General features: G+C 44.7%; 1 protein-coding gene across 6 annotated transcripts in view; it reads left to right on the top strand.

Annotated features, from left to right (window-relative positions):
* PCBP3 (poly(rC) binding protein 3) overlaps positions 1–24216 on the top strand; it is a 212479-nt gene extending 188263 nt beyond the window's left edge. For 4 of the 6 annotated variants that reach the window (XM_085645174.1, XM_085645173.1, XM_085645172.1 and 1 more), the window contains exons 11-13: positions 1419–1471; positions 10431–10600; positions 23757–24216. In XM_085645174.1, coding sequence (XP_085501300.1) covers positions 1419–1471; positions 10431–10600; positions 23757–23793 — 260 coding nt within the window. In that variant the 3' untranslated portion in view covers positions 23794–24216. Of the gene's footprint in view, positions 1–1418; positions 1472–10430; positions 10601–23756 lie in introns of those variants that run through there. The other 2 variants (XM_085645175.1, XM_085645176.1) reach the window with 2 other exon arrangements.
* The last annotated feature ends 305 nt before the right edge of the window (positions 24217–24521 follow it).

The raw sequence follows: 24521 nt of genomic DNA, 5'->3' as shown, positions 1-24521 counted from the left end.
GGAGGCTCTCCCCGGCCTGGCTAGGGTTTAGAAGCTGGGCCCGGACCCTGGGCTTGTGATCCGTCCCAGTGTCCCAGGGTGCGGGAGCCCCCTGTCCTGCAAACCAGCCGAAGGTCTGGGCGCTGGGGAAGGGTGTCCACCGGGGCTCGGGGAGCCTCTCCCCGGCCTGGCTAGGGTTCGGAAGCTGGGACCGGGCCCAGGGCTCGTGCTCTGTCCGAAAGGCCCGGGGGTGCGGGAGCCCCCCATCCTGCAAACCAGCTGAGGATCCGGGTGCTGGAGACAGGGGTCCATCGGGGCCCGGGGAGGATCTCCTCGGTCTGGCTGCTTTCAGAAGCAGGGACCGGGCCAGTGAGCAGGAGTGACTGGCTTTATCTGCTACGCTGGCGGAGCGTAGTTTTCTGCCCACCCTTAGTAATTACTGCAATGTTGTTGTAGCTGATATGGTGCTCGTTGTTGTGTTGCTAACATGCTGTTTTTATGGTGAAAAGCTTTTTTTGTTTTCTTGAGTGTCGATTGCTCTAAATTGAGGGTAGCAGCCTGACAGGTTATTCTCTGTAGAAGATTTTCTATTTCAGCTTCGATTTCCACAGTTTTTGTTTATTTGAAAAGTGTATAAACCCCATGAAAACCACAAAGATTGTCGCGTTTTTCAGTGCACCTTTACAAAGCTGTGGAGGTTAAAGATTTGTACCAACATAGTACACCACTCAGTAGGATGACATAGTTGTCCGTCCTGTGATTAGAAAGATGTGGTAAGTGATGTAATAGCTTGCTAGCAGCTGTTATTTTTAAGATGACATGATACTGGTCAGTATTGGTGTGGGGCATGCATGTGCTGCTGTGTTGATACGGTGAAAGGGAGTTTCTTAGGAAGATTTATTTCTTCATGCAAGGTCCTTAAAGATGCTGAAGTCATAATGTCAGGATTCTTGATTGAGTTATTTTTGAGGTGACAACATCTCTTAATGTATCCTTCAGGGATTTACATGTGCTGTTAATGGGATAGTACCATGTTTAAACGTATTATGAGATAGCACCCTGTTTGCATGTGTTATGGGATGGCACCATGTTTAAATTTGATATGTTCCATTATGTTCTCACTTGGATGTTTGTAGGTAATTTTAGAGTGACAGAAAATGTATAGGTGCTGAGAGGCTTCAGGGGCATGTGCAATTGTTGGTAGGGGTCCAAGGTCATGTTGTTAGTTTGCTTGGTTGTCTGCAAGGGTGGCGCGAGGTTTGCTGCAATATTGGTAAAGTCGTCTACTGTGACATTCCACAAGTTACAGCATTTCTAGCCATGAGACCTTCTGTATTTCCTATGTCTTTCCATGACCTCTTCTTCAGTCTCGCAGCACCATCTTCTCTGTTAAGGTTCATTGGCTGCTGCCCTAACTTCTCTGCTTTGCTCCTGCCCAGGTATGGATGCCGGTGCCCAGGCCGGTGCTCATGAACTCTCCATTCCCAATGATGTGAGTACTGCTGCTCCCTCTTCCCGTCCTCTCCAGCACTGCTGCCTCATTCCCTTCCACTTTATTTTGTTATGTTTTTCCCCTGCCCATGTATTCATCATCTCAAATTTCTCCTCCCCTCTAATTACTCATTGCTACCACTCCTGCTCATACCCTCTGTTCTCTCACTCCTTCGCATTCTATTGCCTTCTCCTCTTCCTCTATCATTCCCCATCCTTTCTCTTCTTCTCACTTCAACCTCCCGCCTCTTTCCTGGTCTCCTTCTTCTACTTCGTCACTTTTAGTGTGACACTCTGTTCTCGCTCACCTTCATTCTATCTCTCCCTCCAGAGATGTTTTAAGGCATGGGTAAAGGGGGCCCTCTCATACAACAAGGTCTGTTCTGCAGAAAGTCTTGCCCGGAGGACCTTTAATCATTTTTAAACAGATTGTTTTAAATACCGTTTTCCTTTAATTTTAATGTGGGTGATGAGTGGCAGTCTATTACAGACATTTTGCAGAGAAATGTGTTAATCTTTGATGCAACTTCCATACAATAGGTTTCTTTATGCTCGAAACAGGACCTCACAGAGATTATCTGCAGTATTGTGTGTGAGCTTCTGCTGTATTACAATAATGAAAACACACGTCAATATTCCTGAATATTAGATGTAAGCACATTTATGATGAGTGTGCTGTGCACTGTCAGTGACTTGGCCAAAGAGGTTATGCAAGAGTTGAAACTGGATCATAAAATCAAAGCTGTTCTGAAGAGGGGCCCCAAAAATATGTTTGGCCAAGGGCACCCAAATCCTTAAGATGTCCTTGTCTCCCTCTCTCCTTTCCAACTCAACTCTTTCTTTTCTCTAATTTCTCCTGATTGTCATTATCACTCCGCCTCTTGGATCTTCTCTGGAAAGCAACTGGAAGAGTCAAAGAGTCAAAGAGCTCTCTAGCTGGTCATCCAAGTGATTGCCCCATCCATCTCAATTTCTGACCTCTCCTCTTTCTTTCCTGAATTTCTAAATTTTGTAATCCTTTGATATTGATATCAACCCATATTTTGAGTGATTATCTTGTTTCCATTCTCCCTTTGAACATTGCCCACTCATGTCTGCTCTTCCCCTTATGCTCTGTTTTATAATTTATCCCTAATTCCTCCCTCTTACCTCTTTTTATTTGCTTCATCCCTCATCGATTTACCCCTTTTCTTCCACTTGTCCCTTCCCCTTTATTCACCTGTGCATGTCTCCTTCCCATTCTTCATTATTGCCACATCTAGTCGCTCAAGCGACCTCGTTTTTCTTCTATTTTACCCACCCTTGTACCTTCAGCCCTTGAATGAATATGGGTTGGTTGTTGAGAGAAAATGACACAGACTCATGAAAATGAGTTTCTGAATGATCATCTGCATTGCACATAGTATGTGGTCATATCTTCTACTCTGTGAAATCAGTTGGAAGCTTCGATTTGTCTAAGTTTAAAAGAACAGAAGATATTGTCTCATTCCCTCCGAGGTCTTGCAGAAGTCACAAGAATGCTTTATTTGAAAGTATATTGCGCACAGTCCTCTTAAATGCTATGGGTATATATTAGAATCTGAGGCAATGGGCATGTTACTCTTAGCCGGTCATCCTTGCAAATCTAGACACCTGTTTGTCACTATATTAAATGTCTGTGAGCCTCTGAAGTCACACCGATACACTAATGCACTTTCACACAGTCGTCCATAACTAATAATATAATTTAACTTTAGGTTCTATGAGATTTGAACATCGCAAGACCCACCTACATTTATTCACACACTTAGTTTTGCAATGTTGAGTATTTGCATGGGGCTCTCACATTGGTTCCCACATAGCATCTATCGCTAAGGTGCCGCTCTGCTGTATCAGTCACCACTGTCATTCGCCCCTATCCTGGGCACTAAGTACAAGGTGCTTCAGCTGACATAGAGGGTATGCAGAAAGTATAATATAGTGTAAAGAAGGATGCAGTTCATTGGGGAAGAAGAAAACAAGGAAGGGTGAGCACTGGTGGGTAGATCTGACGAAATGACCAGAAGGAACGGGGGTGTGATATAGGTGATCAGGTATGAAAGCCCTCAAACACCCAAGAGGGTGTCATCCTTCATCATAGGGTGCTCCTTGTTGGGCCTGCACTGCAATGCTTTATGGGCTCCTCAGTGGGGTCTCTTTAGAGGAGATAATTTAATCTTAGCCACATGGTGAGTGCAAGTGAGAGGCTATAATGTGCACAGGTGGTTAAAAGAGTCTAAGGGAGACCAAATTAGGACTTTAATAAAGCGGAGGTCCCCTTGACACCATAACAACAGGAGGACTATCTCTCGTAATAATGTACTCAGATAGCTTCAACAAATGTGAGAAAACGTCAGCATGTTTCATGCCTAAATGTCTGGAGGGTCACTGGCATTTCTTCAGGACCAGGTTATTCTACCTACCCTACAGCAGATTGGAACCAGGAAATAATGGCGGGTAGACAATCCAAAACAATTCTACTGCACCAGCTGCTGTGCGGGTGGGAAGATCCAACCTGTAGAAGGAGAAGTGGGGAAACACCTTTAAGAGAGGTGTCGGAGTCCGGCAGGTTCTCAAAACATAGTGTGGGGAACTCTCAAATCACTACCCATTACTACAGTAAATGCCCGATGTGTCTGATAGCGCTCATTTGAAGGTGTACATAGTAAAGCATAAGACACACACACACTAAGTATAAAACTTTTCATGAGTAGCACAAAACGTGAAAAGTCATTCAAAACGTCATCAGCAGTAATCTTGGATGGTCATGCCACTTATCCTGCCAATGTGAGAAACCCTGTACTCTAGCAGGAATCTAATAGGATGGTATTGAGGCAAACACAGCACTACAAAGTTGATCACCCATTTCCTTGAAAGCCACCATCCTCCAGACGACCTCAAGGTGACCCTCCTCGAGGCTAACAACCAGTGGAACAAAAAAACCCTGTTTTAAAAAGAACAACACTGGGTCTTTCGCCTTTGCACCCACACTATGGGACTTATTGGTGACATACCGAGGAATGAATTAAACTGAGTTTGCCACCTTCTCATTCCTCTAGTCACCTTTCCTAGACCATTTTGTTGTCTGTGCACCATTGATCCCTGCCACATAGTACATGTGCACAGCTACAGGGTGCATCCCGTGACGAGGCCACACACGTTTCACAAATATCATCTCCGTACCATTTCTCCTAAACCTTCCTCCTCAATGGCCTTGGTGCCTGAGGTAGGGGGCCACAGTGCACCACTATTAACTCTACACATATTTATTGGTCATTCCACCTGAGGGTCCCTTTTCACTCTGACACGGCTGGTGCTGGGTGCTAGTTTCCATTCATACACTTGTCACTCTGGCCAGTCGAAGGACAATGGCCCTTAATGATTTTACTGACAAGGAGTTGTTACTCCAGTGATGGCTGTCAGGAGAAACAATTCTCCTTGCTTTCCAGATGCCATTTTATTTCAATTCCATTGATATAGAGTTGTCACTCCTGGCATCACAATGCCTACAGTTACCCCTTGGACTGTGGCCCTCTGGTCTACCCCGGGCTCAGCCCACTGTACACTGTACACATGCAAGTGTTATATTTGCGTTCCACTCTCCTCTCAAAGATGGCTTCCGTAGAGAGACTCTCTTCGAGCAACTCCTCTATTATCCTGCAAAACTTGCCGGCTGCATACACATTGCCCGCTCGGCCATCCTGACTCACTAAGTTGCTCCCAATTACGACCCCCGCACCTGTACAAACTTACCTACACCAGGGGATCAATTAAGAACACCATTAACTGCTCTATAAGCACGGCCAATGCTTCATTCCTGAGCTACAGGTTGGCAGAGGAGGGTAGGTACTGGCTAAGAACCGCATGGTTCACTTAAGTACATCAAAATCTTTTACTTGCTGCCCTGGTCATACTCTGTACCCTTACAAGACATGTGCATTTTATTCACCAATAGATGCTTTTTTGTGTCAGTTGTCTCCCCACAGCTAGGCGCAGTCCTCTGCCCTACCTAAGGGGTGTCATTAACTATACTAAAGGGTATGTTTACCCTTTGCCTCAATACCACCCTGTTTGATGCCTGCTAGAGTACAGGGTTTCTCTCATTGGCGGTATAAGTGGCATGATCACCTCACATTACTGATGATGTTTTTTTATGACTTTTCACGTGTTGTGCAACTGATGAATGGTTTTATACTTTATGTGTGTGTGTCTTATGTTTTACTATGTACACCTTCAAATGATAATGGGCGATTATTTGCCAGATTCCCACACTATGTTTTGAGTACCTTCCCGCACCTCTCTTATGGCTGTTTACCCACTTCTCCTCTTACAGGTTGGGTCTTACTTCCTGCACCACAGCTGGTGCAGTAGTATGTTTCTAGATTGGATACCCTCCCCATAATTCCCTGGTTCCAATCCACTGTAGGGTAGGTATAATAGCCTGGTGCTGAAGAAATGCCACTGGCTCTCCGGGCACCTAGGCATAACACATGGTGACCTTCTCTCACATTTGTTGAAGCGATCTGAGTACTTTATTACAAGAGATAGCTCTCCTGTTTTTTTCTTGTTTATTTTCTTTTTGTCTTTTTATTGGCATTTACACAATAAAACAGACATACAATAAGTAAAAGTGCATTTGTAATGTCCCAGTATCAGTTACAAAATTGAGGATACATTATATTAATTCCAGTCTTGCACATGTACACTCTTATGCAACCATTGCTGAACTGACAAACTTGCAGTCATTTGTGTTTGGTGATTTAGCCTCTCTTACTTCTTATCCAATTGTTGCATTATGGGCTTCTAATACCTGTTGTAGTGTCAGAAGGGCTCGTCTGGATTTTGGGTTGCTGCTAAGGCTGCTATAAAGGTCCTTGTTGCTGCTCAATCAGGAGGAGGGGACTGTCCGTTCTTCCAGTGTCTCCGAGTTTGTAAGCAAGTATGGGCACAAAGGGTCCCAGATATCTCTAGGCCTAGAGGACGCAGGAAGTAGTTCTGCATATATGAGCGTCTTTTCCTGCCAGAAAAGGAGTTCACGGACCCACTCCTTAAATTTAGGTGCTCGTCCTCTTCCCCATTTACACGACACCCTCCGCTTGGCCGAATGCAGTCCTAGCGCCACATATCGCCGTTATGCTGTAGGTATATCTGCTGTGTAGCCCCAAAGCGCCACTAAGCTCTCCTGTTTTTTTTGGGCCAAGGGGACCACTGCTTTTTTAAAATCCTAATTTGGTCTCCCATAGACTTTTTAACCACCTGTGCACCACCCTACACATTATACCCTCTCACTTGCACTCACCATACAGTTAAGATTAACAGATCTCTGCTGAATTGCCTGCACTGAGCATCGAGCATTTCAGTGCCGGCCTGATGAGGAGTGCCCTATGATGAAGCATGACACCCTCTCGGGTGTGTGAAGGCATTCAGATCTGATCACCTAGATCCCCCTGCCCCCGGTTTCTTGTGGTCATTTCGTCAGATCCACTTAAAAACACTCATCCTTCCTCGTTTTGTCTCCAACTAAGGAACTTCTTCCTTCTTTACGCTATATTGTCCTTAAGAGAGTGGGTGCTGGACATGTCTAAACAGCTCGTAGTCCCTCCCTTGATTTTTGATACAGAAAGTATAGCAAGCTAGTAATGTGTTGAAGAAAATGAGTAAACACAGACTAGAAGGTTTCTAGGAGCTAGGCTTGGTCTGAGGCTGTTCCTGATGGAAATCCAGTCATGACGTAAAATGACCTATCGAATATCCTCAGTGAAGATGCGGATCGAGGCAGACGTTTTGAAGAAGAGATTGCAGTGCTGTGTGGGAAGTTATTGCTAACCTGTCAGCTCTCTTCCTACCTCACAGAGTGGGGGTGAAACAGTAGGCAGGATGTGGGTCTTTCAATTCAAGTCAGGCAGCTTTAGTTTTTTTTCATATGAGCTGCGAGTGTGTGCAAATAAATTTCTCAGAAAGCAGCGGTAGGGTGGTTTATTGTTTCTAACTGCTTTACCAAGAGGATTACATAGCCCACGTGCAAACTTTTCACCTGATTGTGATCGAAAGCTAACGTTGTATAGATGTTGTTAGCACTAGGATGGCTGTACGTAAAGAAAGCCACCTTTCTAGTGGATCTAGGACCAGAGGTGATGCTGCCCTTCAGACCAGAGCAAACAAATTTGTTCAAGGAAGAGTCGTGAAATCTCTGTCTCCATCCTGAAGGTAGAACTCCAAGTGTCTACCAATCCCGTGCCTTTCGGGGGTAACATTCTCTCCTTATTGCCAGATCCTCTCTTCCTCCTATTTATTGCAGCACTGAGATTACGGATAGAGTTACTGTTATCCACGATTCCCAAGTAGCCTAAAAAGCAAAAGTAATCAAAGTTGAGGGATGGATCAACTTTCATGATTTCTTCCAATATCCAAACAGATTCCACTTGTAGAAAGTAACTAAATCAAGTCCAGACTGCCTTTGGCCTTAAGATGGGAGGGGAAAACACACTTTAATAACACTGAGAGAAAGACAGACCTTAGCCAAAATGGAGGGCGAGTGAATACCGCCTTTGCAGCAAAGGGTGGGGAGAGTGGCAGTGATTTGCCGGCAAAGCTGCGAATCAGTTTGCTTAAAGCAGACACTTTAACAAGCGCATCCCAGGAAGGAGGGAAAAACACCGCTCTCATGTGACGTTCTTCCTGCTTAATCAGAGCCATTTCCATTGGTGCTTTTCTTCAGCCCTCCACCCATTCCTGCCAGTTGGCTGTTGAGGAAACAGCTAGACATGGTTCAAAGAAAGGAAAGGCAGTTTAGAATAATATCTAAGTAGCTGAAGTAGAGGAATGGATGCTTAGTAAACTGTTTTAAAATTCGAGGTGCACTGGTTTCGTTAGAAGAAGCAGCCATTGGACACAGATGCTTCCACAGTGTTCCTGTACACTGGGCATGAGATGCAATGCTGACTTTACTGCTGTAGGGTGAGACTCTTATGGACCTCCACAGATAGCAGAAAGCAATGGGTTTGTCCCTGCACTAAGAGCTCCTGCTTGAAAGACACAAAGGGGCCTCGTTTATGAGGTTTTGCCGTAGTGAAGCGCTCCAGGCCTTCCTGCTGCGCTTCCCTACGGCAAAAGAAACGGGTAGGAATGCTCCATATCTATAACATAAGGCGCATGCCTGTCCTTTTCCCCTGCGCTGGCGTACAATGGGCTGCCACGTGCCAACGCAGGCACCCTTGCATCATGGCGTAAGGGTGCCTGCGTTGCGGGGATGATTATTTTTGTACAGCAAGGGAAACCTTCCTGTACAAAAACAATCACAAGAGGCTTTTTCCTCTTTCTATGTGTGCTGCAGGAAAAACGAGGAGAAATAAAGATATTTTTCCTTGTTGTTCCTTCCTTACACCTCCTGTGGGGAGGCGTAAGCTTTTGGCACTGCTTCAGATTTACGATTTCTCGTAAATCTGGGACAGTGTCAAAAGGCCATGGATGTTGCTGGGAACGCCCCTGGCAATACCCATTGCACACCCCTTAACGCAGAACACTTAGTTAAAGGGACTGATATTTATCAGGCAGCATTAAGCCAAAAAAAGTGGCTTAGTGCTGCCTGATAAATATCACACAGGCTTCTGCGCCACGGAACATAACAAAAAAAGACGTCCCGGAGGCGTAAGGCAGGCAATATACGACGGCACATCTCACACTGACCCAGGGTACTCTAATGCACTTAAGCCATCGCCTCCCCTACTGCAAGCTCTTGCAATAGGTCTAAAAGTACTGCGTCTGCTGGTGTTGCCGATGGGCCCAGTGGGAACATCACCCACTGACAGATAATAGTCTACAGAAACTCTCAGAAAAGCACTGGAAGTCACTGCCTCCTCTACTGCCAGTACATCGTCCTGTAGTGGTTCCACAACTAATGTGTATGCTGGTAATATATATGAGTCCAGTGGCCTGTGATGACAGCCTAGTAATGTGCTGAAATCCACCTCTACTGCAAAGTCCTGTCTGTAGTAAGTCCACAACCAGTGGCAGATTTAGTAACATTTTGGTTTGTGGCTGCACCCCTATTTTGGCGCAGCCACAATGCTAAATGTTACAAGAGATTTACAAAGACACGCAAGGGCCAATTTTCAGGATCTTGCGTGACCTTGTAAAAAAAAAAAGTCATGCAACGCAGCAAGGCAGAGCATTGTGCTGCGTTGCATTACTTTGGATTGGGGAGGCGTTCCATGGGGGAGCATGGGCATTCCCATTCATCCACCCTTGGATTTTAATGCAATCCAAGATCTACTAAGGTCAGTGGACCCTTGGGATTGCACCAAAAGGGTGCACCTCCCAGACCGAGGCATAACGAGGAGAAATACCTTTATTTCTCCTCATTACTTCCTCTTCTATGTATGATGCGTTCCGCAGCACACATAGAAAAAAGGAAAACGCCTCTCATGGTTGTTTTTGTGCAGGAAGGTGTTCCTACCTCTACATAAACAATCCTTCTCGTAACGCAGGCACCCCTGCAGCAAGCCGCAAGATTGGCTGGCACCCTCAAGCATGCCAAATCAAGGTGGGAGCAGGTGTGCGCCATATTTTAGTAGATATAGTGCAGTTCTGCTCTCCCTGTTTCACGCAACACAATGCAACAATTTTGCTTTCTGCCCTACTTTGCATGAAACTTTAATTAATCTGCCCTTAATGTATAAGCAGTGATGTGGTGCAGTACAATGTATCTTATGAGGTGCAATCCTCAAATAACTGGAACGGAGAGCACTCGCATACTGTATTGATAATTTTTACGGATTGCAAAGTATTGTACTCTACATGCAAAAGAGAATACGTATTATGACGTTGTTTCCTACACTAGTAAATCTTGCAGCTAATGGGAATATCCTAAGGACTTCCTGCTTAGTATCAGAGTGCTGAAATATAATCTGTTCTCTAAGAAGTTTGCTCCTCCTTTTTTCTAGCTAATAGGCTGCATAATCGGACGCCAAGGGACCAAAATCAATGAAATTCGGCAAATGTCTGGAGCACAGATCAAAATCGCCAGTGCCGCGGAAGGCTCAGCAGAGCGTCAGATCACCATCACAGGATCCCCAGCAAACATCAGCCTTGCCCAGTACCTCATCAACGCCAGGTGAGAACCTTTATATTATCTGATCATTATGTTCAGCACCAGCTAAGAGATGTGACTGACGCTTTATGCACACGAGACAAGCTCGCTCATGCTCACCAGATGTGCAGAATGCCCCACATCCCACATGTGCAGTGAGTGTTTGTTCACGAACACCGTTCACGTTCCATATCCAACATTCCAACACTTCATTTGAGAAACATCAACCCGTCCGAGGTTCCTCATGCGCACCAGGGGCCCTATTTACAAAAAACGAATGCAGCGCGGTGCTGCAAGTCATTGTCTGCGCCACGCTGAATTGATTTTGAGGCACGGGGATGAAACATATTTACAACATGTCGCATCTCTGTGCTTTTCCCTGCACTGGCGCACAAACTGCTGCCATGCGTGCGCCAGCACAGGCACCCTTGCACCATGGTACAAGGATTCCTGTGTCGTGGGGGGATTGTTTTTGTGCAAGAAGGAACACCTACCTGCATAAAACAATCAATTGTATTGATTTCCTCCAATGCGTGCTGTAGAATGCAGCACACATTGAAAGAGGAAAATAACTAAATGCCTCACTGCGACCCCTGGGGATGGCATAGCATTCTGACGCATTTCCAGGTTTATGATTAAGGCTCCCTGTTTTCCGGTTTTACAGATTTTTACAGATAAATCCAGTAATAAATCATTTATTTTCCTGTCTTTATTTATATGTAAATGTGGATAAAAACGGAAATTTGTCTCTTTGTTTGAGTGATTCGAAATACTTTAAGTCGTGACTGTCAGGCCAATAGCTGTGAAGATTGACAAGTAAGCAGTTAAAAAATAAAGAAATTATTGTTATGAGGCTTTAACTCCAGTAGATATGCAAAGGTTGATACTAAAATGTTCATATTTTCATAAATGTGAATTGATTTATCATCTGTGGGACTTCATATTATTGAAATCTGTCATACATTTAGATAAAAGTTTACTTTTATCATTTAAATAAATATGGAAATGTACTATTTTTCCTGCAGTTGTCTCACAAAACCCCAAATAAAAATGGATAAATACAGATAAAATTGGCAAAAAATAAATATGGATAAATACAGACGGAAATGTCAAGAAAATAAATACCATAAAACCGGGAGCCCTATTTATGATTGCTTCAGTGGACGCGGGTGTTGCGGGGGAAGACCCACAGCAACACCCATGTCACGCCCCTAACACGCAAAGTGTTGCGTGAAAAGGCACGATATTTACAAGAAACATGTAAATCCAAGCAGGGTGGCTTTAAGTGTGCTTGTAAATATCACGCAGCAGGGTGTACCTCTGGTGCATCGCGCAATGTGACGAACCAGCGATGCATCGGGCTTGTAAATAAGCCCCCAGATGGGAGTCATGGCCAGCCCCATACTAGGTGACCTGTCTCTTGAATATCATTTCAGATAGATGCTCAGTACTTCATGCACACTAAACAAGTTCTCTTATAAACATAAGGAAAGGTGTATGCCAAACCCATAATACATACAGCTTCAACATATTAGGGACACCTCATGCACAGTAGGCAAGCTCTCATATACATTAGAGAGCAAATATTATATTCTCAGTACCTCGCATATTCCAGATGAGCCCTCTCACCTGCAGATCTGCTACAGATGTGCCAGCGCCCCATGAACACACGGTGATACTACATATCATATTTACCAGGAGCAAAACATGTCCCGCTCCTCATGCATGCCAGAAAGTCACCCTCGTGCAAGTGACAGTCATGGTCAACACCTCTTGCAAACTACCTACAAACTTCACACAAGCTGAGCAGAAACCTTTTGAGCACCGATTTATTAATATGCGTTTTATTGCTGAGGAGCGGGTTGACTCTTGTAGACTTAATAGTGTATCCAAGCAAACGTCAGGGCAAATAAACCTGCTATTGAAAAAGAAACTAAAAAATTGCAACTACCTACAAACTTCACACAACCTAAGCAGAAACCTTCAGAGCACCGATTTACTAATATGTGTTTTATTGCTGAAGAGCAGTGGCACGCGAGTACAAGAGAGTACCAGCGCCCCCCCCCCCCCCCCCCCCCGCAATAAAACACATTTTAATAAATCTGTCTCTAAAGGTTTCTGCATAGGTTGTGTGATGTTTGTAGGTGGTAGCAATTTTGCAGTATCTTTCTCAACAGCACGTTTATTTGCACGGATGTTGCTAGGACACACTATTGCGGGTTTGGGTCCTGGATTGCCGAAAGCTGTGCACATTTCTACTGCAGCATGTTCTTGGGATGTGGATTACATTTTAATTGATAGAAGGTGGGGGAGGGGATCACGTTCATGATTTAGTATTTAAGTATTTTGATGCCTTATAAACAATACGTGAGAGGGTGATGTAGGTGCTTCTGCATGGCAGCACATCATACCACAACAAAAACAAACTCTGCACCAGCATCCTACAAATTCCATGCCCATAGGAAAACGGACATGATGTTTCTTGCAGATACATGCCTAGCAGAGGAGCAATCCCCATTTTCCAGGACCAACACAAGACATCTGCAAAACAATCCTCTCAAACTGGACCTTTGTTTGGGGTGGTGGATGTGAATGGCTCAAAAGAAATCCATAAGCGCCAACGGAAAGCAATGTATACACAGTTTTTAGTCCCTGCTCTTTCACTGCTTCATTGCACACATCCTCACGTTCCTTTCCCTTGTGATCTGTAAAGCTCTATAACCCTAGATTTACACAGTCAGCCGCAAGCATCATCCTCAGTCACCCAAATTTTGCAACTGTGGGAGTAATTAAAGAGGACTACATATAATATGGCTCCCTAAATCAACAACCCAGTCACTGACCACCAACTTTGAATCTCTTCACTGGCAAAAACAAGTGAAACAGCACCACCTCTGTATAGGAAACACACTAAACACAATATTCAGCATTAATGATCTTGTGACATCCATTCTACCACCTCACAACCAGTGGTTGTTTAGTAGGATGACTTCGTATCCTTTCAGATACACAAAACCTTTAGAACAAGCTTAACATTGAGCCATTCCCTGAGTCAATCACAAGAGGACAGGGGAATAACATAGGGTTTGATGCCCAAGCCATCCTCCTGTACAACTTCAACCTCAACCCCTTCAATACCATGCCACCCCTTGATAATAACCTGTCGTTTCCACAAAACATTAACACTTTAAAGGATGCACATATAATTGTTTGCTTGTTGCACAATAGCTATTCACAACTTTTCAAATACACCAAGCAAGACTTGGGGGTCGATTACGATTTCGTTCGGAAAGCATTCCGACTGAATCGGTCTCGAAATAGTTTCCGACTGAATCAGGTTTGGGGAGTCCGACCGATTACGATGGTTCCGGATACCATTTGGTTGGACTTCCATTGACTTCTATGTGAGCCTGTGTTCTGTTCGAATACACAGGCTCGCATTGAAGAAAGGAGGACCCTGTGGAAATCGACACAAACACGCAACCACACACAACTACATATCCAGTGACTTAACAACACAAGTATCCACATCTCAGTCAGAACATGGCAAATATCTTAACATAATTGTTAAAGGAAAACAACAAATACAATCCCTGAAGAGTGATTTCCACTGGGGAAAAAACTACAGTAGTCAGCAGAGAAAATGAGACAAGTGACACAGCAAGAAACTCATAAATGTCAAGACCACGGTACCAATAGCACCAAAAAAGCTGAAAGCAAGACCAAGAAGTGTAGGAGCATAGTAGTGTTGGGCTCGTTTCTCACCTCACAGACAGCCACCCTCATTGGCAGCAAGCCAGTTTTGGTGCTAACCTGTATAGGAGCGCGCGCACTCCCTGATTCAGAAGGTAGAGAGGAATATGTGCTCATAGTCATGTATGTGCATGGCAGGCATAAAAGCTTCCAACTCATTATTCAGCTTGTTCCCACACTTGGTTATTCCGGTCCAGGAACCCAACTCATGTACAACCTGTAGTAACCTAATAAAGGCTGACACACATAGCAGGCTCATGTTCTGATTCACTGAGAAAAGGGTTCCTGCAACAGAGGGGGCTTGTCGAGGGCATAGCTGATCTAGATAACCAGGTCACACATGGAATACATTAAACTAATTTTTTTAATATTTCTTTATTGGCATTATACATATCACAAGATCAGGTCACATATATATGGCAATAGACACATCAGCACTTAAGTTCACATTGAAGTAATTGGCATGACAATAAATCAGCGGGTTATATATAAACTGAATTGGTTTACATGTAAATGCGTTGTTCCAATAGTACACTGAATGAACAGTGCTGTTTCACGCAATCACATCACAAATGTTAAGATTTTTATAACAAACACTACAAACAACAAACTAGGTCCTCAAAAGCAGAAACTGAAGCACAATAACATGATACCAATAACAACAATGTGTATTGCATGAGCATCCATGCGAGGAGTAACTGGAAGTTCAGGGAATGCAGAAAATAGGGCCCAGAGGCCCCCAGCAGGATGGGAGGGTCAAGCCATCCTCCTGATGCAGGGGTGGTTTCTCCATTAGGGCTCTGGGGCTGCGCCCCCCTGAAATTCCTACCCATTCCTGCCTGTACAAATATTAAATAGATTGATTTATATAGAGATACCATCGTACCTCTAAAACAATGGATGTATTTACATCTGGGCCTTCTGTCCCAGGCTGCCTGCCCGGCTTCGCTCTGAAGCAGGAGACGGAAACCAGGCAGTAAATCAACTTTCTGAGCTGTGACGTACGACGCAGGCTTACTGTTCTGAAGCCCTTTGCTGCCATTGCTGTCTATGGCAGTACCCACTATAGGCCTGTGATGCTTTCACTGGTTTCGGGCGCTGGAGCATGGTCCCTGCGTTAGAGCAGCCGTCCATCTTTCAGAGGCATAAATCCCACCCTTTCCCATTCATCACACGTAGGAGTGGATGCAAGCACGTGTTTTGGTGCTCTGTTCTTGCTAATGGTAAGTGTTAGAATGCTAATCTTTTGTTATGTATATTTTTTGCTGAGACCTGCTCCCCCGCTAATCTTCCTCACTGTGACACCCCAGGCTCTGGAAGCACATCACTGGCCCCCTTAGAAGTGGAGCTGCTGCATTTGTTACCCCATGAAATTGATCCAAAAGACGAGGAGGCTAGGGTTCTTGTTCCCTTGTCAAGTTGAATCAAATACTGAGTCAAGCGCAAAGCGAGAGATATGTGCTTGCAGTAGATGCCTATTCACTGTATGATGTTAAAACTGGCCCTATCTACATGCCAACATTAATGCCAGAAACATGGATTGATTTAAGAACAATGAGTTTTTAAAAATGTTTCTATCTTTTTTTGTGCATACTTTGAGCTGTGCCAGGTGTTTATCAGGGGCTTTGATTGAGAGTTCTAACGCTGACGCTGAAGCCAAAGTAAAGTGCCTGTCAGTGGGTTGGACTCTCTGCAGAGCACACAGAATAATGGTCATGTATTCCCGTTGCAATTGCAATTCTGTGGAAATGTGTGTGAAGGGGGTGCACAGATGGCAAAATATTTACAGGGCAAAAGCAAAAAAATTTTTCTTAAAGGTGAGTGAGTGCAGTGTATGTTTGGAAGTGATGAAGTGCGGGAGATACGAGGAAGTGCATTCGGGGAAGAGTGAAAAGACGGTGCTGAAGAGGAAAGAGGTGGTTGAAGATGTGCAGAAAAAAGGCATACATATCTAACATAAAGCACGAATAACTGAAAGCCAAAACTCCTTCCACAGGACTCAATACTATTGACATTTCTGAATTGAAACACATTCAAGGTTAATTATTTATCATAAATCCTTGTTGGTAATCATTTATCTTAAACAGCTAACAACCATTGACAAAGGCAATCGTACCATAATATTTTAAGTGTAGGTCAGTTGTTGTGTTATATATCTGGACGCAATTACATTTCAGAGTGAAACCAAAATACCGGTCGGGTAGCACACTCTAGGAATCACAGAAATGTATTTTACATGTTCCCTTTTAGAGAGCCCCAACATTTCTCATCACACTTAAAGACCTGTCTTCATATATTTCTACATGACTGATTGCAGTCAGCAGCTGTGGGTGCTTCCCGAAGCCTGGTTAGAGCGTTTTCTTCCACGCACACTCTTTAAAAGGCTGAAGTTGCAGCTCTGTACAATTTGCACATTACAGTAACTGTTGAACATATCAATGCAGTAAGATATAGGGCAGTTTTTATTTAATATTTCAAGAGTATACGTTCCCACTGTATTATAAGCCTTGCTTCATGACAAAATACATTTGCTTTAAAATGCACCATTTGCCAATCTTTTTAAAAACAAATCTCTGCAGAAGGACCTAGCCAGAAACCACGTTTGTCCATTAAGCTTGCTTGCATCACTCATTACGTAAAAGTCATACCAAAACTTTACACGTCACCACTTTCAAATATTACCATCCGCCACTGACCCTGAGTTCTCCCATTGAACCCACAGCCAAGGCTGACAGCAACCCTGAGCCTCCAAACAGATCCAACCATTGTGCACGGGTGTCTAATTTGTCAAGGAGTTTAATTAAATATGTATCCCAAATCGTGTTAGCTCCACCACCCCCTCAAAGCTGCAGGTCATGAGACTTGGCATCAGCCTCCACCAATGCCCATATCTGGACCACTCAGAGCCATTAATCTACCAAAGGAGGCTGTGGTGCCTTCCAAGACATTGCCATCAGTCTCTTAAATAGAGCCATGGCCAGGCTTACCAGTCTCATGTAGAGTTTGGTGTGTTTCATCCACTTAGCAATCCCTAGCAGGCACAATAGAGGATCAGGAACAAGTGCACACCAATTACTGTCGAAATGTGTTCCATCACCTGCACCCATACATGTGCAAGTGTCGGACAATGCCACATCATGTGTAAAAAGGTACGTCTGGGTGTTCACAATGTGGACACATCAGGACCATGCCTGCAAACATCTTGTGGGTCCGGTGTTGTATAAGGTAGGCTTGATGTATGTAACTTGAACTGCTTAAACATCAGGAGGGCATTTTGAGAGACGCATGTTACTTGTTACAGTGCCATCCCCCATTGTTTCACTGCCAATGCCGCCCCAAACACTCCTCTCACCGGGGCTTACTGCGCAGTGTATGGTCCACGTCAGTAGCTTGCACAGCTGTGTAAAGCATAGTGACCGCCCTTCTGCCCAGTCTGTGAGTTAGGATGCACTGTAACCCTTGGTGTAGTTGTGGTTCCTTTTGTTCCACTGCCAAGTTGCTCTTTACTACCAAGATAAACTTGTTATAAGCTAGAAAGAGATTAGCCCCTAGCCAATATGTGTCTTACAGGTCTTGAAAGGAGTGCACAATGCCCTCGTCATATAAGTCGCCTACTTGGGTCCCTCCCGCTTCTCTCCACGGAGTCGAATCATGCCCCTCTAGCAGGGCTTTCATCCCAGGTGCGCTCCACAGCGTAACTGCAGAGCGTAGGGCATCCGCCTTCGCCAGGGTTGGATATAGCTATTCCAGCAAAGTTTAGCTACACGCGCTAGCCTTCCCAGTCCCCTGGATGATCCCCCAGGTGTAAGCAGGCAGTACAATACATCAATTTCACCCAGCACCTCCCAAATTATTCTACTCTCCCCCATTATGTTGTCAACCACCATTGCACACTGCAACTGTGCCGCTGCAAAATAGAGCTCGAGATCAGCTGCCCCCAGACCTCACTCCAACGGTGACAGGTGAAGCATTTTAAAGGACACCCTTTTCCGAGCATATCAGGTCAGAAATCCAACCCCCTTAATTCTCCAAGGATGGCTCTGCTCGGCACCACCGGTATCAACGCAAAAGAGTATAAGAGCCACGGGAGAACCATCATATTGGCTCCTGGCAATAGGGGCAAATGCGTCAAGAAGCCCAGGGAGTGACACATCGACATCAAATCTCTACCATGGTTGTCATACAAGAAATTCCTGATGGTGTAATATACATTGACACCAAGGTATCGGATGGTTTCAAAACACCAGTACAACTCCTGGGATTCAACTCCCCTCCAGCTCATTGCACTACATACAATGCAGGGGAAAGATACAGGACTCCCCCAATTAATTCTGGGGCCCGTCTTATCTCTGAAAAGTTCCAGCAGGTCATATAAGGCCAGCAGTGCCCGTTCGGGATCCTGTATTTAAACTAGCACATCGTTGGCATATAAGGAGACGGTGTGCCAATCCATTCCCACTGCCATGTCCCAATCTGGACCCGTTGTTACCTTTAGAGGGCACCCATAAAGGGTGACACTTTTTTGTGGTGCACTCTTAGGGCACCTCTTTAAGGCGTGTTTGCCTCTGCGCCCAGATCGGCAATACGGCACGGGTACAGAGGCAAAGCGATTCCTTCATTTGCATGAAGCCATGCCCCAGTCCATTGAGGGAATGCCCTCTAATGATAGCAACGCTATCAGTATCACAGAAAGGGGTGCAGAAGGTTTTGTAACCCCTTCTATAATACCAAAGTGCCCAGAGGGTGCACTTTGGGGTTCTCTGCTCTTCTTTACATTTGGGATCGTTTTAAAATTATTATCAGACTGCACCGCACTTATTTACATACTCTTTTTTAAATGGTGTACATATTTTAATATGCCGTTTTAATTAGTATTTTTACCTCGCTGCGAGTTTGGCGTCGCTCCGAGGCTGTCTACTCTCCTGCCCTGACACCACGCTGCTGCTGCTGGGCGCTGGCTTCTGAGCACTCGTTTTCCCTCAGCCGCCATTTTTAGCAGGGTAAGGCTGCCGGTCTAGTTGTTCCTCCCTCCGGCCTCCCAGGTTACTTAAGGATTGGTTCAGTGGCCCGTTTCACTTTTGCTTATTTCTCCCCTGAGGCGGAAGCCGGGGGTTCTCTGCTCTTCTTTACATTTGGGATCGTTTTTAAATTATTATCAGACTGCACCGCACTTATTTACATACTCTTTTTTAAATGGTGTACATATTTTAATATGCCGTTTTAATTAGTATTTTTACCTCGCTGCGAGTTTGGCGTCGCTCCGAGGCTGTCTACTCTCCTGCCCTGACACCACGCTGCTGCTGCTGGGCGCTGGCTTCTGAGCACTCGTTTTCCCTCAGCCGCCATTTTTAGCAGGGTAAGGCTGCCGGTCTAGTTGTTCCTCCCTCCGGCCTCCCAGGTTACTTAAGGATTGGTTCAGTGGCCCGTTTCACTTTTGCTTATTTCTCCCCTGAGGCGGAAGCCAGGGGTTCTCTGCTCTTCTTTACATTTGGGATCGTTTTTAAATTATTATCAGACTGCACCGCACTTATTTACATACTCTTTTTTAAATGGTGTACATATTTTAATATGCCGTTTTAATTAGTATTTTTACCTCGCTGCGAGTTTGGCGTCGCTACGAGGCTGTCTACTCTCCTGCCCTGACACCACGCTGCTGCTGCTGGGCGCTGGCTTCTGAGCACTCGTTTTCCCTCAGCCGCCATTTTTAGCAGGGTAAGGCTGCCGGTCTAGTTGTTCCACCCTTCCACCCTCCTCCTCACATGTATAAAAACAATGGACCATCCCGTCCGCGCAGCGGGCGCGCCGGTGGCGCGCCGGTGGCGCGCCAAAGGCAAGCCCGTCTGCGCCCGTCCGAGGCCGGCCGGGGCACGGGGCCAGAACCCCTGCCCCTTTATCCTCTACTGCCAGTAACAAAAGCAGACCTATCCATTATACCTCCTATGATCTACTGGCCCTCCGCCCTAAGGTTGCAGACAGCTGTCGCCATATTATGTCAGTAGATTCACTCTCACTTCACTGCACTACTTGTCACTTTGCCATCCGGGGCCGGAGTAATGACGAGCTGACTTTTATTAATATGAAACTTATATTACTAAACTGCAGATCAATGAAAAAGCACAAACAGGAAATACATGACCTAGTAGTGGATAGGGATCTTGATGTGCTCCTGTTAACTGAGACATGGTTAGATGACGCTTCTACACCAGAGACTTTGGAAGCTGTCCCTGAAAACTACCGCTTGCTTAGACGTGACAGAGAAAAGCAGAAAGGGGGGGATTGGCTATAATTTATAAAAACAATCTTCAATGCAGCTTAGAGAAAGCCACGCTGCCCAATTGTGAAGGTGGTTTCTTTACTATTAAAGTCAATCCTAAAACTATCATTAATGGACTACTCTTGTATCGGCCTCCGGGCAAGTCCTCCCAATTTAGTAATCAACTTGCAGAGCTTATTACTCAGCACGTACTGCGATACAAGAAATTTCTTATTTTGGGAGATCTTAATTTTCATTTTGAGGATCCCAATTGTAGGGAGGCACAGGGAGTTGTAGATGTACTTAAATCCTTGACACTCAAACTTCAATCTACCTCCCCGTCACATCAACTAGGACATCTCCTAGACCCTGTTTTTGCTAACTGGGAAGAGATCACAGTTGCCACGCCGATTCAAATAACGTGGTCAGATCATTTTATCATTCTCATTGAGGTAGTTATGGCCAAACAGAAAGACAGACTGATTGAGTCCAAGCCCCAAAAACGAAGAGATTGGACAAAGTTCACGATTGATGACTTTCATACTGCCTTATTAAAAGATCCTCCTCCGCTTAGTGATACACTGTGTAAGGCCTGGAATGACTATGAGACATGGATGTCTAGAGCTCTAGATTCTGTAGCACCTTGGACACTCAAGCCCCCAGCTAGAAAAATCAAAACGGCCCCTTGGTTCTCAAAAGAACTTATAATAGCTACGGCCAAATGTAAAAATTTAGAACGTGGCTGGAGGAAAAATTATACTTCGGAAGATATGCTGAATTATAAAAGAGAATTAAAAATCTATCACAAACTCATAAGAACAGCCAAAGGCGCATATTTTAAGGAACGCATTGAACTTTCAAAGAACCCTACTAAAGAGCTTTTTACTATTTATAAAGAACTTACCGTTCCTATTAGATTGGAGGCCCAAGATACCTGCTCTAATGAGCTATGTGATGATATTGCGGACTTTTTTGTCAAGAAAGTAGACGCAATCCATGCCACATTTGCTGATAACATGCCTATTAATCATATGATGGTAAGAAATGACCTTGCCTCCAAACCCCTCCTAACATGTTTTAAAGTCCCTGAGAGGCAGGATCTGCTCACCATCATTAACAGCATCCAGTCTGGCTCCCCATCTGATGTGATCTCGCCTAAGCGGTGTAAGGGAGTTACAGAATATCTGACTGACCAGATCGAACACCTTATCACCTTGTCTTTTCAGGAGTGCTATGTGCCAGATGTTTGGAAAATGGCTCAAGTAATTCACTTAAAGAAAAAAGCTACCATGCATATTTCCCAGCTACAAAATCTTCGCCCTATCTCCCTTCTCCCTTTTTGTGCGAAAGTGGTAGAGAAGGTAGTAAATTTACAAATCATGAAATTTGTTGAGGAGAATTCCCTTCTCCATTCAACACAGTCTGGGTTTAGAGCAGGCCACTCCACGGAGTCAGCGGTTCTTTTTTCCATCGAATGTCTAAGACAACTAGTAGATGAGGGGCAGACGGCAGCGTTGGTTTTATTAGATCTAAGTGCAGCCTTTGATACTGTGCTGCACTCAACGCTCCTGTCTCGCCTCTCAGACATGGGAGTGGAGGGATCTGCACTGGAATGGATTAAATCCTTTTTAGAAAATAGGAGCTTCCAAGTGCATTGTCCCCCCTACAAATCTTCCCTCAGAAAGCTCAGACATGGAGTTCCTCAGGGCTCCAGTCTGAGCCCTACGTTGTTCAATCTCTATATGGAGCCTCTGGCTCACATTGTGGAAGCTTTTGGTGTGGATATCGTCACATACGCTGACGATACCCAACTTATAATTAAACTCACTGATAATCAGGCAGAGGCGGCCACTAAGTTTTCAAACTGCATGCTCGCTGTAGCAGGGTGGATGAATACCAACTGTCTGCGCCTTAATGGCGACAAAACTGAGCTTCTAGTGGTTGGTAAATCCCCCTCCGCATGGTCGCAGGCTTGGTGGCCTACGGAATTAGGGGCAATTCCTCATCCGGTGGAGTCCGTCAGAAACCTTGGGATCTTGCTGGACACGGAGCTTTCCTTTAAGCATCAGATTAGTAAAATCACTGGAAAATGCTTTGGAATACTTAAAACACTCCGTAAAGTTCTTGATCTACTCCCTATCAGTGCTAGAAAAACACTTATTCATGCCTTAGTCATGCCCCACTTAGACTATGGCAATGCTCTTCTCCTGGGCCTTAGCAAAAAAGGTATCCACCAACTGCAGTGCGTCCAAAATGCTGCTGCTCGATTGGTGCTTAACCTCCCACGCAGAGCATCTGGTAAAATGGCACTGCTTGAACTCCACTGGCTCCCCATTGAGGAGCGAATTAGGTTCAAGGCTCTCTGCTTTGCTCATCGAATTGCCCAGGGAAAAGGCCCTGGCTATCTGCGTAACCTTCTTACTATCCATCGTCCCATCCGAAACCTTAGATCTGCCGGAGCAATGTTGTTCCAACTCCCTCGTGTTCGCAAGACCAAGATGGGAGGTGGTTCCTTTAGATTTTTAGCAAGCAAACACTGGAACAGGCTTCCTCTTGATCTACGCATGGAGCCTTCCGAAACAAGATTTAGAACAAAACTTAAAACTTACCTATTCCCACGTAAATATTAGCCTTGTCCCCTAGGATTCCAGGAGTATCCCTGACCTTGACCTTTTGGGGAGTTACAGCATTTGCCAGCGCGGGGACACACTGTGTTTAGTGTAACCATGCGCTTTAGAAATGGTTTTATTATTATTATTATTATTAATGCATGCACAAATGCCAGTTGCGCCCCCGAGGCACTTCTGTAATGTGGCCCCTAGTGTAGTTATTTTATCCACCTCCTGATGGTGATCTTAGGGATGTACACATATCGGGTTGGTACAAAGGTAGAATTTGAGGCTTCCCAGGAAAGCACCCTCAACTGTGAGGACACATTGTCTAGACACAACTATACTACAAATCCCAGCATAGCATAATGATGATAAGAACAATGCTCTGTCTTGAGAACTCTGGATCCAGCATCACATCGACTGTATACAGAACAGTAGTTCAAGGGAGGAAGCTCTTAAATGTGAAAGAAGATGCTGTTCTCTTTGTTATATGCATATGACCCTGTATGCGAAAATCCTCATTCATGTTTTTTCTCCTTTCCTTCCTTTTTGTCTATTCTAGGCTGACGTCTGAGGTCACTGGAATGGGCGCTCTCTAATTTGTTCCCATCAACCATTACTCTGCATCACCTGACCTGTTCAAGCCAATGGCACTGCACCCAGCTTGACCCTTCTTGTTATGACTGGCTTAACCCACTCTTCAGTTCCTTTTTCATTATTATATAAGAGAAATATATAAATATAAATATATGAACGGACTGTATGCTCGCTGTTTCCGTGTCTGATCCCTTTCTCGCTCCTGAGATGCTCTTCTATGCTCCAGACATTTCCTGCTTTATCCTTGCGATGCTTCCTTTTATGGTGGATTTTTATTGGTGAGATTTCCTAAGGCAGTCGGTCTCTGTTGTGTCAGCTTAGCATAGCCAATTAATTAATTATTTATGTATATTATTTGCTACGGCTGTTGTGCATTAAATGAATCTATTATTGAAATGAAAAATAAATGTGTTTCCTGTCTTGTAGTTCTTCCTGTGTTTTCATCCCAAGTGAGACCCTGAGTCCTTCCTAGTGACACCCATCAGATGCCACAGACCCCCGATTTTTTTCAGCCTTAGTCGTTCCTTTAGTTTGAACCTTCTCTGATAGAGTCACTTTTAGAAGGAAAACTCCTGGTGGTCATGCAACTGACAGATTCATTCTTAGCCAAGATTAACTCCAGGGGCCACATTACAAAAAGTCTCCCTGAGGCACAACGGGCATGTGCACCCTCATTCTTAGCCCCCGGGTACTTTGATATTACAGAAGAAGCCACAGATGCTTGCACATC

This window comes from Triturus cristatus, chromosome 3_1 (assembly GCF_964204655.1).
Source record: "Triturus cristatus chromosome 3_1, aTriCri1.1, whole genome shotgun sequence".
Taxonomy (NCBI): Eukaryota; Metazoa; Chordata; class Amphibia; order Caudata; family Salamandridae; genus Triturus; species Triturus cristatus.
The sequence above is the reverse complement of the archived record's forward strand: the minus strand, read 5'-3'. Positions and strand labels throughout refer to the sequence as shown.